Source organism: Galeopterus variegatus, unplaced genomic scaffold (genome assembly GCF_000696425.1).
Source record: "Galeopterus variegatus unplaced genomic scaffold, G_variegatus-3.0.2 Scaffold1230, whole genome shotgun sequence".
In the NCBI taxonomy this organism is placed as follows: domain Eukaryota; kingdom Metazoa; phylum Chordata; class Mammalia; order Dermoptera; family Cynocephalidae; genus Galeopterus; species Galeopterus variegatus.
Genome location: NW_007727341.1, coordinates 625,358 through 647,708, shown reverse-complemented (window position 1 = coordinate 647,708; position 22,351 = coordinate 625,358). Strand labels below are relative to the sequence as shown.

Here is a 22,351-nt window from a genome sequence, read left to right as displayed (position 1 = left end):
AATAACTGCTAACCCCCACTGCTAACCCCCACTTGATTGCATGTAGAAAATATGAATCATTGTTCAGACACAGTCAAACCAATTTTTTTTTCAAATAACATAAATCAGAGGCTGGGATGAGTTAAGGAAAAGCCTTTTAAGCTCTAGACCACAGGATTGACATATTCAGATTAAGTTGCTTCTGGTGTCATCTTTAGAAATCCCCAAATCTTGACTCAATATTTACCTGTGTTTCCTGTATATTTACTTTAAAATTTGTCTCACTTTTAGCACTAATACCTGACATCTCTGAAGCTTAGTTCCTTTTCCTATAAAACCGGGATAACAATTCCTAATTTACAAAATGGTTATGAGGGTTAAAGGAAATATAGATTAGGTGGTATAATATATTATTGCTAAAAAATCAACTATTGTATACAGTGTGTACTGAAAACATGTTTGTTTCTTCCTCCTGTCATGGGTGAACATGGCTCAGTTGACTGAAGGGGCCTGAGATCCGTGATTAAAGTGGACTGCCAGAGTGGGCTGTGTACCAGAGCTGAGACCCCACAACATGGTCTGGGGAGCTTTTTACTCAGGGGATGAAGGGAGCCACACATACACCATTAACCTTAAGGGAATAAGGAGGCTCTGAGCCTGACAGTCTTTCACTCTTTTAAAATGAAAGGAGTGGTGAACATTAGCAGGATAAAGCTATTCTGTGTTCTAGGATTCTGCCAAAGGTAATGGGAAGGTCTACAATCAAATTTAGAAGGAATGGTGTTCTTGCTGTGCATTTGTTCAGTGATGTTTCTATGTACCACCTAAAATCATCTCCCTGACTTTCCTCCCACCCCATTCCCTCCTACCTCCAATCAAGAACATGACTCTAGGACAAAACTGTGCCTGGAGACTGAGCAGAGCCGAGGCTCCAAGTGGGTAATGAAGTGGCCCTAGCTGTCGTAATTGGAAGGCTGCAGAGCCAGGAGCAGGCAGGATCTGAAGCAAGAATCTCTGCAATTTTTATCCACCTTCACCCTCTCTGAAGCATTCTTTGTCTTAGAAGAAGTGGGAAAAAATGATTAGAAAACATAAAATTGCCAGGGACATAGCAGTAAAAACACCACCATTATTTTTCAGGGGCATTATACATTCACATGTGCTTGAATTCAATCTTTTCTTCCTCCCTATTTCTTGTAACTTTCTGATTTTTCTTTCTTCAATATCTCCTTGCTTTCTCTTTTATCTATAGGCTCCTCTCAACAGTTTCTGGCATCAAGGCTTTCAAATATATATTGTTAAATATTCTTAACTCAATGTAATTAAACAAAGGAAGGAAGTCAATTTGAATCAATGACTAGCTGGAGAAATAAGCAATTTTTAAGGAAATGAAGTTTTATTACTCTTAGGGATATACTGAAACTATGGAAAACAGTAACGGAGCTCCATCACTTAGGAAATTGATGGCTTCCTTAACTTCTATGTAAGTACATATTGTACATTTACTGTTTGAAATAAAATATGGGTGTTTTTGTGTGTGCATGTGCTAAAGACCTTTACTCTTTAAATAGACCAACATTTATTTCCTTAAAAATTGCTTAGCAAACTTTTTTTTTATTTGAACATCAAGGATATTGAGATATAAATGCAAATCTCAGTTGTCTAAAACTTGGTGCTAATGAGGTCAAGGCCACACTGTAAATCTCTGTATCTGCCAGTTACTCTCTCTATTGTGTGATCACAAGTGTGTGAACAGCAAGCTCTGGTCATAAGCAGCACTAGGGGAGAGGAGGTGGGTGAATCTGTCCACGGTGCCTCCAGGTATTGGAAAATGGCTCTATTTTCATCTGCTATGCATCCATGGTCAGTAGCTTCATCTTTCTCTGTGACAATCACTTATCTTACAATTTTAAAGATAATTTTAATACCATCATTGTTACTTTGCTTATTTATTTCATATTTCAATTTTCTGTTATGTAGTAATATTACTTAACACTAATGAAAATTTTCTGTTTTCAGTGGAATTTCTTGCATGTGTTTTTATACCCTGCTTGTTAAGGTTAATAATACTATGTGAGCTCATAGAATTGCATCGGATCTCTTTGGAGAAAAAAATAATGATCCGTTTCATAAGATGAGTGATTTTTACAAACTTCTCATTCCAACTCAAAGAGTGCTTTTCTCCTTGATTAAAATGTATTTCTCAATTAAATTAAAATGCAAATATAGACAGCCTATGTTTATGGTTATAACAGAATTATTTAAAGAAGGTTTTAAATCAACCTGCTGTTAATATTTCATGCAGAAAATGTTGGTTTTATAGTTGGGCCGGTACTGCCATGTTGCATTTTCAAGATTGCTTAAAGTGCTATGGGAACTTAATCATACTGTCCAGGTTTTACCAGTTTTTATCCACTCTTTCTTTTTGGCTGCTTTCTTATATACTTCATAAGTTATGTTGATGATGTTGAAGAAATATCAAGTACTAAACCTTTAGATCACCTTGAAATTCAGTTATGAAAAATTTGCTATTTGTTTTAAAGAAATATTTTATTACAAAAATTAGAGCAACTCTTACACTTAATAGTATCATATTCTATAACTTATTATAAAATTAAATATCTGGAAGCCTACTTCTAGAAACAACTTAGTCCAGCCTTTTAATTTGTATTAGGAATATAAAAATGTCTGTGTTAGAAGTTGCACTTAATGCTATGGATTTAATTATGATCCTTTTAGGATTTTTTTTTCTAGCTTTCTGTCACTTCTCACAAACACTTCAATTAAGATAATTTTAAAATATTTTATAACTTGACTTTTTTTCCCTTTTTATTGTTTTTAGTGATCTCAGTGAAAACCAAATTCAGGCGATTCCAAGGAAGGCTTTCCGCGGAGCAGTTGACATTAAAAATTTGTAAGTAGATTTTTTTTTTAATTTCCAGTGTTTTAAGTTATCGTCTGTTTTATCAAAGTCAAGTTTATATTAAATAAACTGTCAGAAAGAAATGCTGAGAGCCCAGTGTATCTTTATGCTTGCTTAGGAAACTTTGTAACAGTAGGTTTCACAAGGTATTCAGGCTGTTTGAAGAGATTCTCATTTAGAATTGTCTGGTAACTGAAGTCATTTATCAATGCATTCTTCAGACCTTGTGATTAATCTTTTCACAAAATAAATTATTTGATTAAAAATATTTGCAATATATTTTTCCCCTTTTTTTCTCAGCTTACTTTAAAAATTCCCTTTTTAATTGCTGTTGGTCTTTATTGGAAATGTAGTAAGTGAACTATTTTCTCTGGAAAGAGTAGATAATATTTTCTTGTTGTATAGCCTGGGGCTACAGCTTTTTCTAGAGCTTTAAGATCACCATTTTTATGAAATAACAAAAGGGTGTAAATGAGAAAATTATGTGTTTCTCCTTGTGTGAATATTTTTCTTGCATCTTTTCTCCCTCACAGTTTTTATGAAATTATATACATACATCTGTATATGTGTATGTGTGTATATATAGCCTCATTAAAAAAAGAAAGAAAAGTACATTTCTGTATAGTCCCTTGATATATCTTCAATCTGGTGTCTTGTAGGAGTGTTTTTTTTTTTTTTTAAGTGCCTATAGCTCTTAAGGTACATTTCAGGTTTAAGATCTCAAGGATTATCCTGATATTGTCAATATATATCTTTATAAATTTTAAAATACCATATTAGCCTTTAAAAATGATAGTTTTTGATTGACTGCAAATGCTGATACCAATGTTTTCCTTGGCTTTTACATAAGTTTGGAATGTAGGGGGGAGGAAGCCCTTGTGTGCTGAGATTAACTATTAGGAATTCAATATTTCTTAGCTAGTAATAAACAAGGCAGGCACTTTTTCAAGAATTAACTTATATTCAGAATTCTCCATGGTGGGATCCAACACTGTTTTTCCCATAGCAAAAGTGGGATAGATGTTTTCCCTTGTCAAAAAGACAACTGTTTAAAAAAAACACAGATCTCGACTACTACATTTTCTCCTCAGTGTATGTTTTTGTTTTAAATGTGTACTGTCTGAAAACACAGGTAAAAATAGAAAACTACAGTCTTCTATGGCACAAATGTATAGAGCCATTAAAATCATGGCTCTAGGTTTTTATGAGTGCTCAGGTTAAAAGGATTTCTTTTTATCTGTGCTAGCTAGGTTTTGGAGTCTTCAGGTAGATTCAGAGATGGAGGGTGTTCAAATATGCCTCTGTGTATTATGCCTGGTCAAAAAGCATAAGAATTCCTATGCAGCATGTACTCAAGTTGCCTTTATGTCACTGTAAAAGTATAGCAGTGGCTACAGTTGACCACCCCTTGGGACGACTGTTCACAATCTTGCAATAGTATTACCTCTAAGTCCTTAAAACAGGTGGCTTTTAATCTTCTTAGTAAAGCTATTCAGGGAATCCAAGTCTACAAGTAGCCCTTTTCCCATATCTAAGGATACATTTGGGAATGGGGACCAGTTGTGGTGGAATTCTTCCTTATGTCCTCTTCGTTTATCCTTAAAACATGTGATTTTAAAAGTTTAGAGATAAAAGGGAAACTGAGATGCTAACCAATGTGCTATGAGGAATTGAATTTGATTTAGCAGGATTTTTAAAAAGAATCTTTTTTCTTACACATGAATGGTTTGCCCCAGAAATATAAAGAATGTTGTTATGTATACAATGAGATGAGTTTTGAATTGGAGTGTCAGAGTGTTTTGCTATTTTTTAGATTTGTAGACATGGGAAAATTAGTTAACTTCATTGAGCTTTAGTTTCCACTTTTATAAAGTGAATAGAATAGTTGCTTGGTTTTGCTGTGATTATAGAGAAATAAGATATGTGAAAGGCCTTTTAAAACAGTCAAATGCTATGAAAATATGGTATGGTATTTCAGTCTGTAACTGTTTAACCATTGCACTACTTAGAGTTAGCCCTGAAAATGTATAGTAAGGAGACAGGAAAGTAGAGTATGAAGTAATTAGCTTTATTAGGCATGGATATGACTGTTATGGGTCAACTAGACATTGAATTACAAAATGGAAAAACAAAAATAAACTAGAATGTACTAAATGAATGTATGCAAAACTCTGATTAATAAACAAGACAGTAAGTGTTATAAGAGCTGACAAAAGAAAGAGATAAAAGTGTTGCTTGAAATTATCAGGGAATGCTGGAGGAAAAAGTTTGTGAAAGGAAATACAAAGAAACCTGATTAGCTTGGTTTGTATTGTATACTGGTTAGTAGTAATTGGCAAGGGTGGATTGAAAAAGCTAGACATTTTTAAGAAAGCTATCCAAGGCCTAATTTCAGGGTTTTGATTAAGTTGGAAGATTAAAACCATAGTACAGTAGTGTGTGTGTGTGTGTGTGTGTGTGTGTGTGTGTGTGTGTGTGATATAAGGAATTGAATGTGACCATTTTTTAAGGCAAAGCAGTATGAATCCTGAATAGCAGCAGTGGTCAGAAGCATAGAGATCTGAATATGGGGGAAGCTGAGTAGAGTGGCTTTCAAATGAATTCAGCTTTGGAGGTTTATGTTCCTATGGAAGAAAAGTGGCTTTAGAGACTATTTCAATGCTAAATGATGATGGTCAAAGGAAAATTGATTCCCACTTTTCTCACTGCCTTCCATATGACAATGTGAAAGACAGTGAGGGCAACATTGAAATACCACAGTGCATTATAGGTTTATTTAATTAATTAGGATCATAGCTATAACATTATAGAATTCTGCATTATACAAAATGGTATTTTCTTTAAATAAAAAAATAGTTCAAACCACATTGTTAAAAAAATTTTCAATCTCAAGGATTTGTGTGAAGTTTAGTCTTTTCATTAAAACTTAAGAAAGATACTTGTTAAAATATATTAAAATTGGGGGTCAATTTTAATTTGTACAACTATTATATGTGTATACTATTTTACAAGTAATAACTCAACAAAATCCCATTAATATTAATATTAGCACTATTAATACTATTAAGATTCAGGGTGAGGAATAGGTAGAGTGCTTTGCCCTATTTATCATGTCAGTGTGTGCATTTACAAGTTGGGAAAACCTGCATGGTGCTAAGATGCTACTGTTCAGAGTTATTCAGAGAGTAAAAGAGAAAAAAGAAGGCTGGACAGAAGGAATATGTGCTGCATCAAGATGCTATTTTATGTCGAACTATCTAAAAGCCCAGTCTGATGCACTATAACAGGTTTATTGGATTTACCACATTCAGACCTGATTCAGAGCAAATTACAGTTATCACAAGATTTTCACTGGAAGCACTTGCTTTAATCTCATGGATTGGCTAAATATGCTCAAGGCAGCATACTGACAATATGAAATTGATGCTGTGGAAACTTTGCAAATTAGCAGATTTTATTCCCCTTCCTCCAGGCAAGCCACATTAAAACTATTCTAAACAGATGGACATTTATCTTGCTCTTAAACATCTCCAAGGAGATTTCCCATAACTTTTTTGTTTGTCTCTATTAATTTCTTAGCTGGATTAAAACCACTTATATTTTATTTTGTTACCTTATCTTCTTTGGCCACTATTTAAACCACTTCTTTTTCCTGACAGTTTAGATAGTGAGATATGAGAAGAACAAGATTATATTAAAATATTAACTATATTATAGTGTTTATAATAGTCACTGGCAGCACTTTCGATAGATTTTACATCTTCGTTTTTGAACTCCCAAGCCAAATATGAACTAAACTATTGGTACCATATCATTACCAACAGATGCGTCACCAAAATGATAACCAGTGTTTATATAACTTTTCTCTAGAAATTTTGCGTATTCATTTCAAATATTTAACAGTGATGCAATAAAGTCTTTGCTGCCTCCTAATCAAATCTTGAATAAAGACATGTTACAATGAGCCACTGATTTGTTTTCAGGTATCTATTCAGCATTTTCATTTAACTGAATAATGTAGGAGAATATTCTAACTAAATCTTGCTTTGTTGGCAGACATGTGAGCTTGTTTTTAAGTAAGTACTCTATAAGAATAAAAACGTTTCGAAAGTCTCTTGTTTTTATGAGAAAACATTACTAGTTACAGTTATCCAAGAATGTAAGCAAAGATATGTACGAATGTATACACTTTAAAATTAGACTACTAGCTTTTATTCACATCACAAGCACAAACTCTAATTTACTTTACCATTAGTTTCTTTAGTGAGTTCAATGTGGATACTTAAAATGGTTAAATTCCATCAAGAATTATTTTAGATATACTATGTAAAGTAAATCACACCTGTTTTTTTCTTTTTTCATTTTGCTGTACATTCTCAATGTGTACTCTATGTTCTAACCAAACATTGCTATTCCTTGTTTATAAATAAATATGTCCCTTTTATCCATTAGCTTGCATTATTCCAGTTCCATTAACCCCACATGTGCTATGAGCCTTATACTCTTTTCCAGGGGAAAATATTTATATTTATTCTCTTTTCCACATGAATTGATTTATAGATTAGGGTTTAAGTCACAAGATGATTCACTATGGTTCTTTTGAGTAAGTCATGATGTCATTTGGAAAAAAAAATCTATGGCCATGACATTTTAGGAAAGAAATCACCTAATTTGGGAGGCATTGTTTATTACCTATAAGATGATTTGCCAAACAGGAAATAGAGTTAATCTATATTTTGTTGTAGAGCGATTTACATTACTTAGACATTTCTTTTTTTTTTTTTTTTGCTGGAGCCGTTGTCTTTAATTTTTTTTTTTTTGGGGCCGTTTTTTTTTTTTTTTTCTGGGAGGCAGTATCTTTATTTTTTTTTTTTTGGGGCCGTTTTTTTTTTTTTTTTCTGGGAGGCAGTATCTTTATTTTTTTTTTTTTGGGGCCGTTTTTTTTTTTTTTTTCTGGGGCCGTTGTTTTTAATTTTTTTTTTTTTTTTTTTTTTTTTTTTTTTTGCTGGAGCCGTTGTCTTTAATTTTTTTTTTATTGGTGGATCAATTAAAACCCATAGAAGGAAAACTCACAGCTCTATCCTAGATACACAGAAAGATGTGTGTATTTCACTATATTTTTATATTTATCTTATTTTAAATACCTATTTTCTAGTTTCTCTTTACCATCATCTACATAATTCATAATGGTAAGGGAGCAAAGATTGCTCACATATTATAGAGTCAATATGTAACAATCAGAGAGAGGAGTGTATGTAAATTTTACCATACGAATGCAGTACTTTATTTAGCTTTCTCATATAAGACAAGTCATAATTGCAAAATGTCTACTTTAATCAACTAGTTTTCATGTTTAGTTCATTACATTTCTTCCTTATAATACAAATAAAACCTATAAAAAATAAGTAAAAATAAAACCGATTGATGTCAAACTGAATATGTAAATGATAGTGTCCCCAGCTCCTTCCTAGAGTGTTTTCAGTGAGCTTGAGGCTGGAGAGACTTTGAAGGGTAGGTTGGATTCTCACCATGCAACCTGCTATCCTTAGTCTTAGATTAAATCCCATAGGTCTTCAGTGGGGCATAGAACCTTCTGAACAAAGTCATAGCGTGGCTTTTCACTTGGAAAGATAACAAAGGTGAGTTTCATTTCATATTGGGCAGAACCCCCCTCAGCATCCAGGAGTTGCTTTGAATGCAGAAATATTAAAAAAAAAAAAAAAAAAAAAAAAAAAAAAAAAAAAAAAAAAAAAAAAAAAACCAAAAAAAAAAAAAAAAAAACCAAAAAAAAAAAAAAAAAAACCAAAAAAAAAAAAAAAAAAACCAGAAAACAACAAAAAAAAAGGCCAAGAACTCAACAGGTACAACTCTCAGTACCAAGGGAACTGTCCGTGGTCCTGCAATTTGCATGGTTTATATTCACTCTAAAAACACACTTGGAATTGTGATAATCCTCAACAAATGTCATAAAGTTTGCTACCAGTAACCTCTCCAGCTTTGCATTTTGCTGTCTTCAGAGTGCCTTAAGCAGTTTTTTTTAAATAATGCATTCTCACGTAAAAAATGTAATTTATACAATCTATCTTCATAAATGCCTTCCAAAACAACAAAATAAATTAAACAAACAAAAGAAAAGAAAATCAGGTTGAGTCATTGAGAATCCAATTCACATATCTGTGAAATGAGAATTGGCATGATCTCATGTGGCTGCCATGTTGTGTTATGAGACAGAACAGACCTTTAGATTTCTTGCTTCTGCAACACTTAACAGCACTCTTTGGTACCTCAGAAATATTATAATAGCCTGCTTATTGAATTCGGATCTCTGGTTTATATTCTCATTAGATGACTTTAAAAGAGCTACAAATTGTTTTTTCCATAAAGTATTATTTTTCATCCCATCACTACCTGGTTCAAAATCATTCAGTTTATTCAAAAACCATCTTTGTTATAGGCACTGTGGCAAAGCCCTGGAAATACAGCAGAATGTTGTCCTAGTTCTATAGGGTCTATAGGAATATAAACTCTTCTCTGAGATAGCAGTGACTTTTATTGAATGCTGTATCATACGCTCTCTTTAGATATTCTGACTAGTACTAACATTCTGACTTTGACCCAAACTTCCAGCCCCCTCTACCTCTGAATTTGAGCACAAGCTCTTTGCGCAAGCCAGAATGGCCTCTCTCTTGCAAACATTCTCTGTGAATATTGGAGTGCCTCTGCTCACAACTGTTTTTTGATCAAATTTTTCCCTCCATGGGTAATACCCACTTTATTTTCTGTCTGACTGGATTCTACCCATTTTTTAAGAGTCAGGTTTTTTCCCTCTTTTATTTGTGACTACTTCAGCCTAGCATAATCTCTTCTTCTCTGAAAATCTGTAGTACTTTTCATCTGCTGGCCTCTTCCTTGAAACATGGCCTTCAGAGATTGAGCTGAAACCTCCAGTTGAAAAACAAAAATCTCATGAATCTGTTTCTGTAACCACTTGGGTATTGAGTGGGGGCTACGACAATTCACAGATCTAAGTTCCAGTCAAAGCTTAACACAATATTTTCTACCTACCATGTGTGTCGTTGAACTTCTGTGAGCCTCATTTTCTCATCTCTAAAATCGTAGTAGTTTTATTACTTACCTTTCCAAGTTATTGTGAGAAATGATGAGATAGTGTATATACAGACCCTCATATGCTGTATATTCAATAAATGTTAGCAATTATTGTCAATTTTAGTTTCTACTACCTTTGATTAGTTTACTTAGAAATACCAAGACCTGAATGTAAACTTAGTTGTATTTCCACTAATTTCTGTTAAAAGAGATTTCTCCCAATCTCTGTTATAGCTCCCTTTTGTTTTTTCCCCAATAAATTGACAGATGGATAGAGCTTTATACCACAAATTATTCCAATAAAAACTGAGATTTTTTATTCCTATGAGAAAAACAAAATGCTGCCTGAATGATTGTAAAAGGTAAATTGAGAATTTATCTAAAGTAATGTAAATTATTTTAGGCTCCTCAGAATAGTCCATACCTCAATTGTTTTCTTCCCCAATACCAAGGTTAATACTGACGTGCTCTTATGCTGAGGTAAATGATGTGGTTGCTGAAACTTCTGTCTAGGACTTTTATACATATGGACCAATTTATATAAATCTTATACTCTCTATATATTATAAATTAAATAACTTTAATTTCTTGGACTACTCCTTGAAATCACTATTGTCATAAAATTTGTATATTTAAGAATTCATATTAGCTTGTATTTTATATGCATAAGAGAAGAAATAAAAGAGATCATGCCCATATTCTTAACAACTTATTTTTCTTTTTCTCCCATATGATTTATATCTTTTATCAGGCTTCTTTAAAATAGTGAAATTGTTATTCTCTCATTTTGATTCTAACTACTTTGATGTGTTTTAAGTCAATGAAATTTTTGGATTTTTTAATCTTACAATTGTAATATGAATGTGAACCAAACTATTTCTATCTAGCACCTAAAACATAAGAAAACTGGTGCATAGTCATAATAATTTTGTTTAGACCCTAAGAACTCGTGCCTGACTTAGAAATTATTAAAGATGTTTATGTTTCATATTGTTTCAGAGTTAAGTATATTTTATGTGTTCTAATTCTTACAAAAAGAAAATCAATTAGTGATAAGATCTTATTACTTTGACCCTGCAGTGAAAAATGAATTTGTTATGAGTAGGGACAACCCACTGAAATTAATGCAGGAAGGTAAATTTTATATGTGTAATTCAAACACAGTGTGGTATCCAAATTTTAAAAGATGAAAATAGGAAATCCCTTAAGAAAACCTAATTAGAACAAAATGCCATGTCTCCAACTATGTTCTAGGATGCCAAGTGAGCAAAGGTTTAATTAACCTTTTTATTATTTAATATACCTATTTTTAAAACTTACATTTAGCCGCATTAGATATTGTCTCCCATACCTAGAATAAATCAAACTCTGAAACTAGGCTAAATTATCTTTTAGTGTTAAGGAAAATCTCATAAACTTCAGAAATTTTACATGTCTAAGGCAGAGTGCTATCTCTTAATGTATGGGTTTCATTGACACACTGCAATGTTTATGACTAGATTTACCAGTGCTAGGGAAAATCAAAACTTTCTAGAGTTATCCCAAGGCATCAGAAGATACACCTCTACCACTAAAAAGAAAATCATAAAATTTTAATGCTGAGAGAGATCGTGGAGATGATTCTTCTTAACCTCAACATTTTCATAAGATTAAAGTAGTATTTCAAAAAACAAATTTACAAATTAGAACAGCAAAGGGTCAGATGGAGAAGAGATTGAAATCTGAAAAGAAGCAAAAGGCAGGATTAGAGGCAGGAAATAAGGAAAATACAAAAAAGTCTGCTAGGGTATGTTGCCTGAAGATCTAAAAGAAAACATTTATACTAGTATTTATTTTCCCCCAGAAAACAAAAAAATCCCTATCTTTCTTCCCCCTGGAAAATAGCCCCTGTACCAGGAAAGCATCCTAAGGCCGTCCCTATTATATCTATCACCCTTTTATCATCCAAATCTCTCTAAAGAGCAACACATTTACCCTGTGTGACTGAACAGTTGGAACATTATTTTTTGGAGAAATGGAAATATCTTCTCTTGCTATTTCCTTAATTCAGATTAATTTTATGGCACAATTGGATATCACATCTAAAGAAGGCCAGCCTGTCACTAAATGCATGGCTGAGAACAGATACTTTCCTGTTTACACAAAGCAGAAGTACCCAGGGCTTGAAAGGTAGTGGGGAAGGAAGTGAGCAGAGTGAGAGAAACAAGGTGCAGCAAAATAGTCCAGAAAGCCTGAAATAAATTACGCTTTTGCATAGTTTTGACACTGTTTATCTTGAACCATATGCAGACAAATGGGGGTTTGTGTGGAGAGATTTTCTCATGAGTAGTCATGCAGGCACAATGCTTTCCATAAATATTCCTTTGAATATCACAAAATCCACAAATGGATGAAAAAATCATTCACTTGTTTGATTTTGATTGTCATTTTGTATGAGTAACTTCTTCATGAACTACCTTTGTTCTCAGAAGATATGTGTACTGAGATATGATGGCATTCAGAAAACTTTTAGGAAAAACTTTGGTCCTGTGAAAGCCAAGTATTCTTAATGTTTTAGTATGAATCAGGGCTTAAATTTCTGTTAAGAAAGAAGCAGCAGTGCATAACCATGAGCAATGTTAAAGAGGGGTGAAGTTACCAAAGTTTCCAGCAGCGTCTCAACTTTTGCTGCTATGGGGAAAGTAATCCGCCTTTTAGTTCTTGTAGGACAAGATGTGCTTGAGTGCTTTCTGGCATGCTAGAGCTTCCCCTTTGTGTATTGTATGCATGATTTAGAAGAAGCTGTGTCAGCACTGATTTATACATTGACAGCTAAGGATAATAAGATATGGGCAAACATACAGTTCACCCTTTTACAGATTAACCTGGAGACTGCATTAGGCAAATTTGATAGCATTAAAAGATTTTGCCAATTTGTCTGGAAACAATTTCTCTTTTGTAGTGTGTCAAGGGTAACACTTCATGCCATTGTACTAATTTAAATGGCTATGATAAATTGTTCAAGAGGTTAGAGAATAGTAGTGCAAATATATATTTAGCACTTTAAAATAAAATGGCTATTAACTTAGTTGTTAAATGAATTTCATCTGTAAAAATCAAAAGTGCTTAAGAATCTAAGTGTTTTTTTTTTCTTGGAACCACAGCAGCCATATTACATCACGAAGCTTTAAAAGTCTTAGAAAATAAAATTATGTTTCTATGTTGCTTCCTAATAAGTAGAACGATTTAGCATATTACAGTAATATGGATGGTAGTTATTATTTGGGGATAGTCTTAGTTTATAAAAGCAATACAATTGTATCTTCACCTTTTTCTAATATTATATGTCCTAGATTGTACCAACTGCATGACATCGAGATAGTCTCATTTGTGATTGTGTCCCCTAGAGACCTTCTTAAAAATGAGATGTATATTTCATGAGACATTCTCTATGTACATAATTTCTAAAGTAAGGAATTTAAATTTAAATTCTGAAAGTCACTGGATTAAATCATTGCACCTTTATTCAGTAGTCTTGTGAGAAAAGCAGCTGTTTTATGGGAATGCTTAAACAGTTCTTTAAGAATGGATCTCAAATATGAATTAGCCCTTTTGATGAATTTTGAACTTGAAACAAGGACAAGGCTCATTTATATTATGATCATAATCTTACTCCTGTACATCTGCATTTCTTCACCAGTGCATGTAGAGATGACAACTCACTTGACTATTTCATGAAAGGGTTAAAATACTTCTTTTCTTGAATAATAATATCTTTAAGCTTCAAGCTACTAGATTTAAAAAATTTTTTGTTTGGAAAAAAGAAGATGGTGTAGTAGGATTTAGTACTTAGCTGTTCATTTCAAAAAAGTAGATTCCTTAATATGATTACAGAAATTTTACTTCCAAAAAACAAGAGCAGTAAAAAGCAAACAAATAAGTTCGGAGCATCTTTATTTTTTTCCACCTTTGAATTTTATCAAATGAACTGATACAGCTGCTAATCTTTTTACCATAGATGTATGCAGTGTTTTAATGATATACCTGCAATATTCTTCTTAGTTTTTTTTTTTTTTTTGAGCATCTTTGAGAAAATCAAAATTCTCATTAAATTTTTAATGCTTAAAAGCTTATTTTCTGGAGAGCGGTGTAATTCTGGAAGTTCTTTAACTCAAAAGTATGCTGTATTTACAGGGCAGAGAATTTGCATATAATGATAAAGAATGCAAATTATGAGAATACTGAAGCTTAACACAGAGCAACAGCTAACTTTGTAAATTGTATTCCGGATGAGGAATAGCAGAGAGATATGTGGGACGTCAATTTTCTTTCTTGATTTGGAGTTCTCGAAGGAAAACTGTTTTTTTAAAAAAAGAAACCTAAAAGTAGTCTTGCTGTTTCTTGCCAAGGATAGTGAAATTAACATGCAGCTGGGCTTCTCTGATAAATGGATTCTGTTAGGTCACTGAGGGGGTGCATGTGACATTAAGTGATTTACAGTCCTTTACCTTAATGAAATTGTTTCAGCAAGATGACGCTGAAAGCTCTTAATGGATAGCTTTTCTTGATGTAATGAAATTGCATTCCTATGGCATTTAATATAAGGTGCAGTTATTATTTACTGGAGCTTTCCAAGGGCTGCTATTTGCACAGACAGTTCAGAACAAAAAGGGATTTCAGTGGCTGCATAGAGGCCAGAATGGCTTGTGACATTCTTAAGCAGATGAGTGTGTTTGTGAGAGCATTTTACTCAGTGTGGCCAGGGCTTCAGAGACCCTTTAGGAGACTTTCTGTCACCCACCCCTGCTACTGTGCATCCCTTTTGCATATATTCTTCTAATCTGTTTAATAGGCAACTGGATTACAACCAGATCAGCTGTATCGAAGATGGGGCATTTAGGGCTCTCCGGGACCTGGAAGTGCTGTAAGTACTGCTTATTTCTTCTACTCTTCTGATGGAAGCTTTGTGTCTGGGGTGCTCTAATGTGGAGGCTTGTCTGCTGGCTTAAAACCATGTGTCAAAATGGTCTACTAAAGAGATACCTTAACTAACTCATAGTGAATACACAGAAGAATCAAAATGTGTGTGTGCAAAACCTTGCATATCATATCTGTATGTTTAGGTAGAATTGTCTATCTAAGGATACTTAAATGTTCTTCTTATAATATTCTCAGGATTCACAGGATTTGTGAAAATTCCTATAACTGCTAAATATTAAGATAAAATTAATTTCGTAGAAACAATAACATCAAAAAATAAACCTCTTAGTAACTGATATGTTGGTATGTTTTGTAATTGTTGGGTAATGGAAAGATGTTTTTAAAAATGTAATTTTTAACCTGATAACTTAACATTATCTTTGTAAGGTTATGTTGAAATTCACTTTCTAATTTTAATAAGCTGTCCATTAGATCCATTTTAAATTCTTCACTACTGACTTTGTAATGCACAACATACAGACTTGGATTATAATTGGGATCCTCTCTCTTTCCTTGCTGAGTAAACATGACTGACAGAACCAGGTGGAGCAACTAAGTTATCTCTATTGAACTTTGACTTAGTAAAATCATTTTAATAAAGTGATTTTTGAATGAAAAATAATTTTAATGAAAAATATAGTTACTAAAGCACTTTACACCGCCCATATATATCTGGATTATTTTTTGGTCAAAGACTCATATTTCTAGTTTTTTTAAATATACTTACAGATTTCCTCCCCAAATAAAAATATTTTTCTCTGCTTTATTTCTTCCTTCATACAACGTAGTCAGAAATCTAAAATTGAGTTAAATGTGAAAGGGTTTTGAATTTTTAGTCTATTTGTTAAAAGTTATCCAGAAATCATCAAGTTCTGAAAAAATAAGATTTGTTGGTTTATAAATTAAGTTTCAGGAACAGAATGCAATTCTGAAAAAAATTTCATTTCTAAAATTTCATTTAGTATGGCTTACTTTGGAACTATTTTCTATGTGATTTTGGTTTAAATTACAAGTAAATGAATAGAATTTCTAGCTATGTCATAAGTTATTAATCATTTTTAAATATTTACTTATGAATTAGTTGATTGAGATAAATAGTGAAATATAAAAATATATACTGTTGTCTAACTACGTGAGAGGTCCCCTGAGTTTCTGTTGATAACAGTCTTTTTCTACAGGAAAAACATTCAAGGTACTTATATACATTTCAGTTATAAGGTCAATTTAAAAATTATGTACCAGACCCAATTTTAATATACAAACTCACTGAAGCTATTTCAGAATTAGAATAATGTTGATACAACTATGATTTCATGGTAGTGGTCTGATGGCAAAACCACAGTCAGTGTCGCTAAACTTCATATGTGAAGAAAATTATGAAATGTTCTCTTTTTCTCTTATGAATATTCTCTTTGTATATGAAGAGAATTATGAATATGAAGAGAAATATGACAAGAATTATTTAACTGAATGGAGCTAATCAAACTAAAAAATCTAGCATTAGATCAGTGCTCCAAACTAGTAATATGAATTATACCGATTATTATATGAAAAATTTGCTAAGTAGTTTGGATAAATTAAATCCCTTGAAGTACCTTTTTATTAAGTAAAAAAGCTTATATTTGTATTACATATGGAATCATTCGGCTTATTTATTCAATATGTATGTATATATATAACATATATATTGAGTATCTGCTATGTATCAAGTAAATTAAAGTTTGCCTTTTATAAACATTTGGCTTTTCTTTAGAATAGAGTTTATGCCCAGAAAGACTCCAGAAAGAAAGTTGTCTATTTTGTTTATTTTTACAATTAATAACTCTTTGGGATATATTTAATAATGTGGAAATAATGAAGGGACATTAACTTGCAGATCACCTTAAATTTCAGATTTCAGATGTTTTATGTATTTAAAATTTTTAATTCTATGAACCATTCGTGAGTGTATGTATGACTATACTGAGGCCAAACGGGAAAAGATGGGGGCAATTATCTTAGGTCAATGATAAAAATGTGTTAGATTAGGATATACTTGGGGGGGGGAAGTGAATGAAGTCCAAGAAGTCAAGTGAAAAGTTAAGGTAGAAGATAGCAAGAAGGCAGTTTGTCACTTGTCTGTTCATGGCAAACTGGTTTCTTGTGGAATCTGGTTGGTAGGATTTAGAATCGACTGTTTATTTTCTTATTGTGAAGATATCATCTCAAAAATAACATCGAACTAAATCTAGATCAATGCTTTCTTTTTATTTGGACACTAGACTCAAAAATGAAATGTATTCCTTGAGTTGCTAGTTTTACATTTTTTTTCCTTTTCCACAGAATGGGCATAATTTAATTTAACACAGTGATTCACATCCATTAAATACCAGACTCTCTGCAAAGCCCAATGCTTGGCACTAAGGGAATAAATAGAATAAATTAAGATCTAAGAATGAGAGGTGCTCCATGATTATAAAGGCTAACATTTTGTATTTACACATGATGTCCATTGTACTAGAATACATTCTAATTACAAGGAGAAAATCTTCAGGTTGAGCATAAAAATAATACATAGGCAAAAGCATTCACAAATGAATAAGTGCAACATATAAATGTGCATAATTTTCAAATAGGAATTGATCGTAACCATAATATGTGCATATCATATACCTAATTAACACATATTTATTACTAATTTTTAAAATAACTTAATTTTGTTGGTTTCACATATTTTCGGTCACTGGATATCAGTATCTACATTGCTTTACCAGCATCAATACTGAATAAAATACTAAGATAATTTATTTCTTCAGTTGCATTATGTGAACGAACATTTTAAGAAAAGACTTTGAATTGATAGCTACAGGCTTCAGCATTCAATAAAAACTTTCCTTTGCATGGAAACGTAAAAACACTATAGTTCAAAATTAATGCATGTCTGCTGTGTGATTTACTTTTAAAAAAAATGTTATCCCCAGAGTCACATTTCAGAGTGCTATATTCTCTAAAGATTTTAGCCATATTAAGTCAGCATAAATTTCGAGGGTGGGAAAAGGAGTCATTTGGAAGCAAATCCCTTTGAAAAGTGAAACCTTTTAGTTCAAACATCAAGATATATTTTAAGGCATTTGAAAAAATCATCTCATTTTGCTTGAGCCCAGGAAAACGTAGAAGCTTTTAGATAACATAAGCCAACCAATTCAGTGCTTTACAAGTTCTCCATAAAGTGGTTTATTTTTCCTATGTGACTTAATTCAAATCTCTGAGATTAGTTCTTATATCATTCAATACACTGCAAAACTGGATAGCAAAGAACATCAGTGCAGTTCTAGGTCTGTCTCCATTGTGCCCTACTTTACTGAGAAGTTTAAGTTAATCCCTTAACCCCCAAACGCCACCATGGATAACCACAGGTACCAGTTGGCCTAAAGTGGCCTTATTTTGCTTATCCCAAACAAATTTGGCCCACAGACTCTTTGAAATATTTGAATTAATTACCAATATTTAAAAATTAGAAGGCTTTATCTAAAAATTTCAATTTCTAGCTTCCCTTGGAAAAGTAAGATGGTTTGGGCCACGATCCATTGGAGCTGCTACAACAGAGAACATCATTGCTCAGTGACGCAAGTCCTCACCATCCCCAGCTGTCTGTCTGACCTTCTCCATCTCTCTGGATTATTGTGTTTTTAAAAAATTTTTTTTTTCTTTTTGCACGTGGCCTACTTCTCTCATTTAAGGTCCCTGCCTGGCCTCTATAAGTAAATGAATTTGCAACTCCTAATTCAAACCCTTCTACAATATCAAACATCACCCACCTGGACCATTGATGCTGTCTTTCTTGTCTCCTTCAGAAATTTGTCCCTTTTAGTTACCACCCCAGTGTATCTTCAGTCTCTCCCCATCCTGGAATCCCTTTCCGTTCCCACACTTTATTCACACACCTCAGGATAACTGTTCTGTCACTTGCTTATCATAACCAGTCTTCTCTGAAGCAAAAATAACTCTCTTCTTAATCTTATTAACTCTAAATTTTTAAAATGAATCTAATTCATCTCCCTAGTTGGACTGTATGCTATTTTATGACAGGAATTATGTCTCATTTATTTTTATCATACTCCGTGTTGCCAGAAAAAAAAAATAAAATAACAGTCATTCTGGAGATATTTGATGAAGGAGGAGGAGTAGTAGAAAAAGTAGGAAAAAATTGAACCAAGCAAGGATAATACTTATTTTCAACATAATTCCCTCGGCCACCTATCTTCCTGGCTCTACCTCGTGAAACCACGATCACTACCACACACCACTAAACACAAAACAGGTTATGCTGCTGTAGCTAAACATTGTTAGAATAGATTAAGCTTTTAATATAGGGCTACAGCACGTCACTTCATCCCCACCTGATGCAAGTACCAAATAGAGATGTAGGTCTTTCTACTCAAATTTCAACAGCAGCTCATGTCCGTAGTAAAGAACAATGAGCAAGATGCTGTTCCAGCACTTGACAGGAATGACTCTGTATTGTCGCTGTGAGATTTCAGTTGGAGAATTCAAATATGTTCATTTACTAATGGACACTAATTAAATACAATACCTCTCTAAGGAAATGTAATTGTTCAAATTTTCCAGCTGTGATTGCTCCATGTTCATTTCTTAACCAATATTATGAACAGACACATATCTGGGTGCAGAATGTAACATGTAAATAGTCAACGATGCTATGACTAAAGCCATAAATTTGTAATAAATGTTGATAAAACTGAGTGTATAACAATATGTTAAAGTATGAAATTTATTTATCAACTTATCTGTAAAATAGTGTGTTGTCTATGCCATCTCTACCAGATAGTTTTCCTGCATAAGCATAGTCACAAAAAGTTTTCTTTAGGGCCGGCCCTGTGGCTCACTCGGGAGAGTGCGGCACTGGTCGCACGGAGGCCGCGGGTTTGGATCCTATATAAGGATGGCCAGTGCGCTCACTAGCTGAGCGTGGTGCAGACCACACCGTTCCGAGGGTTGCGATCCCCTTACCGGTCAGAGAAAAAAAAAAAAAGTTTTCTTTATATTAATATAAAAAATCATAAATACATTTTTATATCTAAAATTTCTAACTTTTTTTTATCCTACAGAACTCTCAACAATAACAACATTACTAGACTTTCTGTGGCAAGTTTCAACCATATGCCTAAACTTAGGACTTTGTAAGTAGTCTTTATATATGTTAAGATGAATTTAATCAATTAAGGGTCCCCCCCATTACCATTTTTACTAAGCAGAGAACAGAACCACTAGTTTATTATGGGTTAGACAAAGAAAAAAAAATTTAATTCTAGATATGACATTTGAGTAAATGAACTATTATTTTGAAGACTTGAAAGCTTTCTTTTGAATGATATGCATTATGGGAAGTTTGGAGTGAAAAAAAAAACGTTTACTTTGAGCTATTGTGGAGGTCACATTTCATTAAGAAATGGAAAACTACTTGATTGGCTGTCAGAAATGATAAATGGGAAATCTTTATGATTTTATTACAGTACTGCAAGCAGACCTAATAAAGCTAAACCGGTTCTCCAACATTCTTTGTAACATAAAATTACTGCATCACCCTCTAGTGCATTTATAATTAAGGTTGTGTCAGCATTTATATTTAAAAATATCTTTTCAGGGTTTATCAATGAGCACTAAGATATTTTTGGTGAATAAAAATGGTTCTCTGATGAAGTATTGACTACAGCTATATTTTTCTCTTGGAAAAAAAAATGTAATTCTTGAAGTCCAGGGTAGATGTATTACACAGGTAAATCTCATTTGAACTGGGTTTCAGAATCACCCTGACCTAAAAAATATATTACATATAACATTTGAGAAATGGTTGGAAACAAAACAAAAGCATCAGACTTCTTGGGAAAAAATGTGTTTTGAAGTAGGGAAAATATTTTTAAATTGGATTTTCCCAATACTTCTCATTTTATAATAGCTGATAACTGGAAAAAGTATTATATTTGTTTTCTTTAATGAAAGAGTCAGTTGAATTACCAACTTTTTAATAAATTAGGCAACATCAATCTGAGTGTCATTTTTTTTCTCACTAAAATCTAACTCTATATATGATAACACATCATTATAATTCCCTAGGAGTATGATTTAGCAAAATAAAGAAGTTCTAAAAGTTTGTAGACATAACTAAATTTAGTTTTCTTGGAGCTATCAGATTGAGACTGATCTAACTGAAGTATCAGCCCAGTTCACTCTAACTATATTTGACAAAATTAGTTTCCCACTAACTCTATTTTTTTTAAAGAGAAATTGATTAAGCTTTCAATCCTTGCAAAAATAAAGCCACTGACACTGTAAAATCATCCATCATCTGCATTTTTGTTACTGTTTCTTATTTTCGTGTAGAAATCCACTAGTTTTCTTACTAACTGGGTTTTATAATTTTTATTTATTTTTCTCTCATTTCAAATTTGAGCACTCCAGATTGGAAACACTGTAATGTGCTTGGTTTAGATGGAAATATGATGGACTGTGCCATGTGATTTCCAAAGGGTGGCACTCGAACTTCCTAGAAAACTGAACAGGAGGTCACTAGCTTTCCCAAAGTGTAGCGTTTTGTTCCGTGGCATGCCTTCCAGTTTTGATGCAAGACAATCTGTTCCTTATCTGCAGGTTCAAGGAGAATGTAAAACAGTCGTCTAACTTTAAATTCCCTTGCTTTGGTTGATTCATTATTCTGTAGTATCATTGCTACTTAAAAAATCCATTTTTAAGGTCCAATTCTCTTTCTGGACTGAATACCATGTTTTAATATCCATTACTATTATTGAGTTAGAATTGAACACATCAGCTAAAAAGGACTAAAATGTTATTACTGTGTCATAGATGATTCTGGGAATGATACTTTGATTTATAGCTTTGGATGTCCTTTATTTTAGTTTGAGAAAACATAAAAGCCAGTTTGAAGTCATTTACCTAATTTAGTGGATACATTTGTCTGATATTATTAATGGAGAAGTGCTATTTGCCACTTGGAAGCAATCCATGATCGTGTGCAGATTCTGCCAGCATAGAGGGGACTTACTTAATTCCTTCACTCACAGCCATTTATGCCTTTTAATTTCAGTCCCTGATCTTTGAAGATAGGTCTTCAAGAGCCAAAGCAGTTAAACCCTTTTTCTGTGATTAAACAAAAAAAGAAGGAAATAAGAATAGGGATGTGAAAAAAAGTATTTTATATTGAATTACTATTCTGTCTTGTTCAGCAAAAAATGAAAGTGACTTGCTAAAAAGATTTTGCAAGTAGTTTCTATAGAGACTAATAATGGCAGGACTTACTGATATTTTAAACTGGGAGCCATAACTTTTATTAACCTCCCTCCCCCACCTTTCCTCTCCCCCACCCCA

The 22,351-nt window shown here is 32.9% G+C and overlaps 1 protein-coding gene across 1 annotated transcript in view; it reads left to right on the top strand.

Moving 5' to 3' along the window:
- Window positions 1-22,351, top strand: part of SLIT2 (slit homolog 2 (Drosophila)) — a 161,771-nt gene that overhangs the window by 5,843 nt on the left and 133,577 nt on the right. Inside the window, 4 exon segments of the mRNA XM_008575750.1 lie at window positions 1,389-1,462; window positions 2,822-2,893; window positions 14,841-14,912; window positions 20,077-20,148. Of these exon segments, the coding sequence (XP_008573972.1) occupies window positions 1,389-1,462; window positions 2,822-2,893; window positions 14,841-14,912; window positions 20,077-20,148 (290 nt within the window).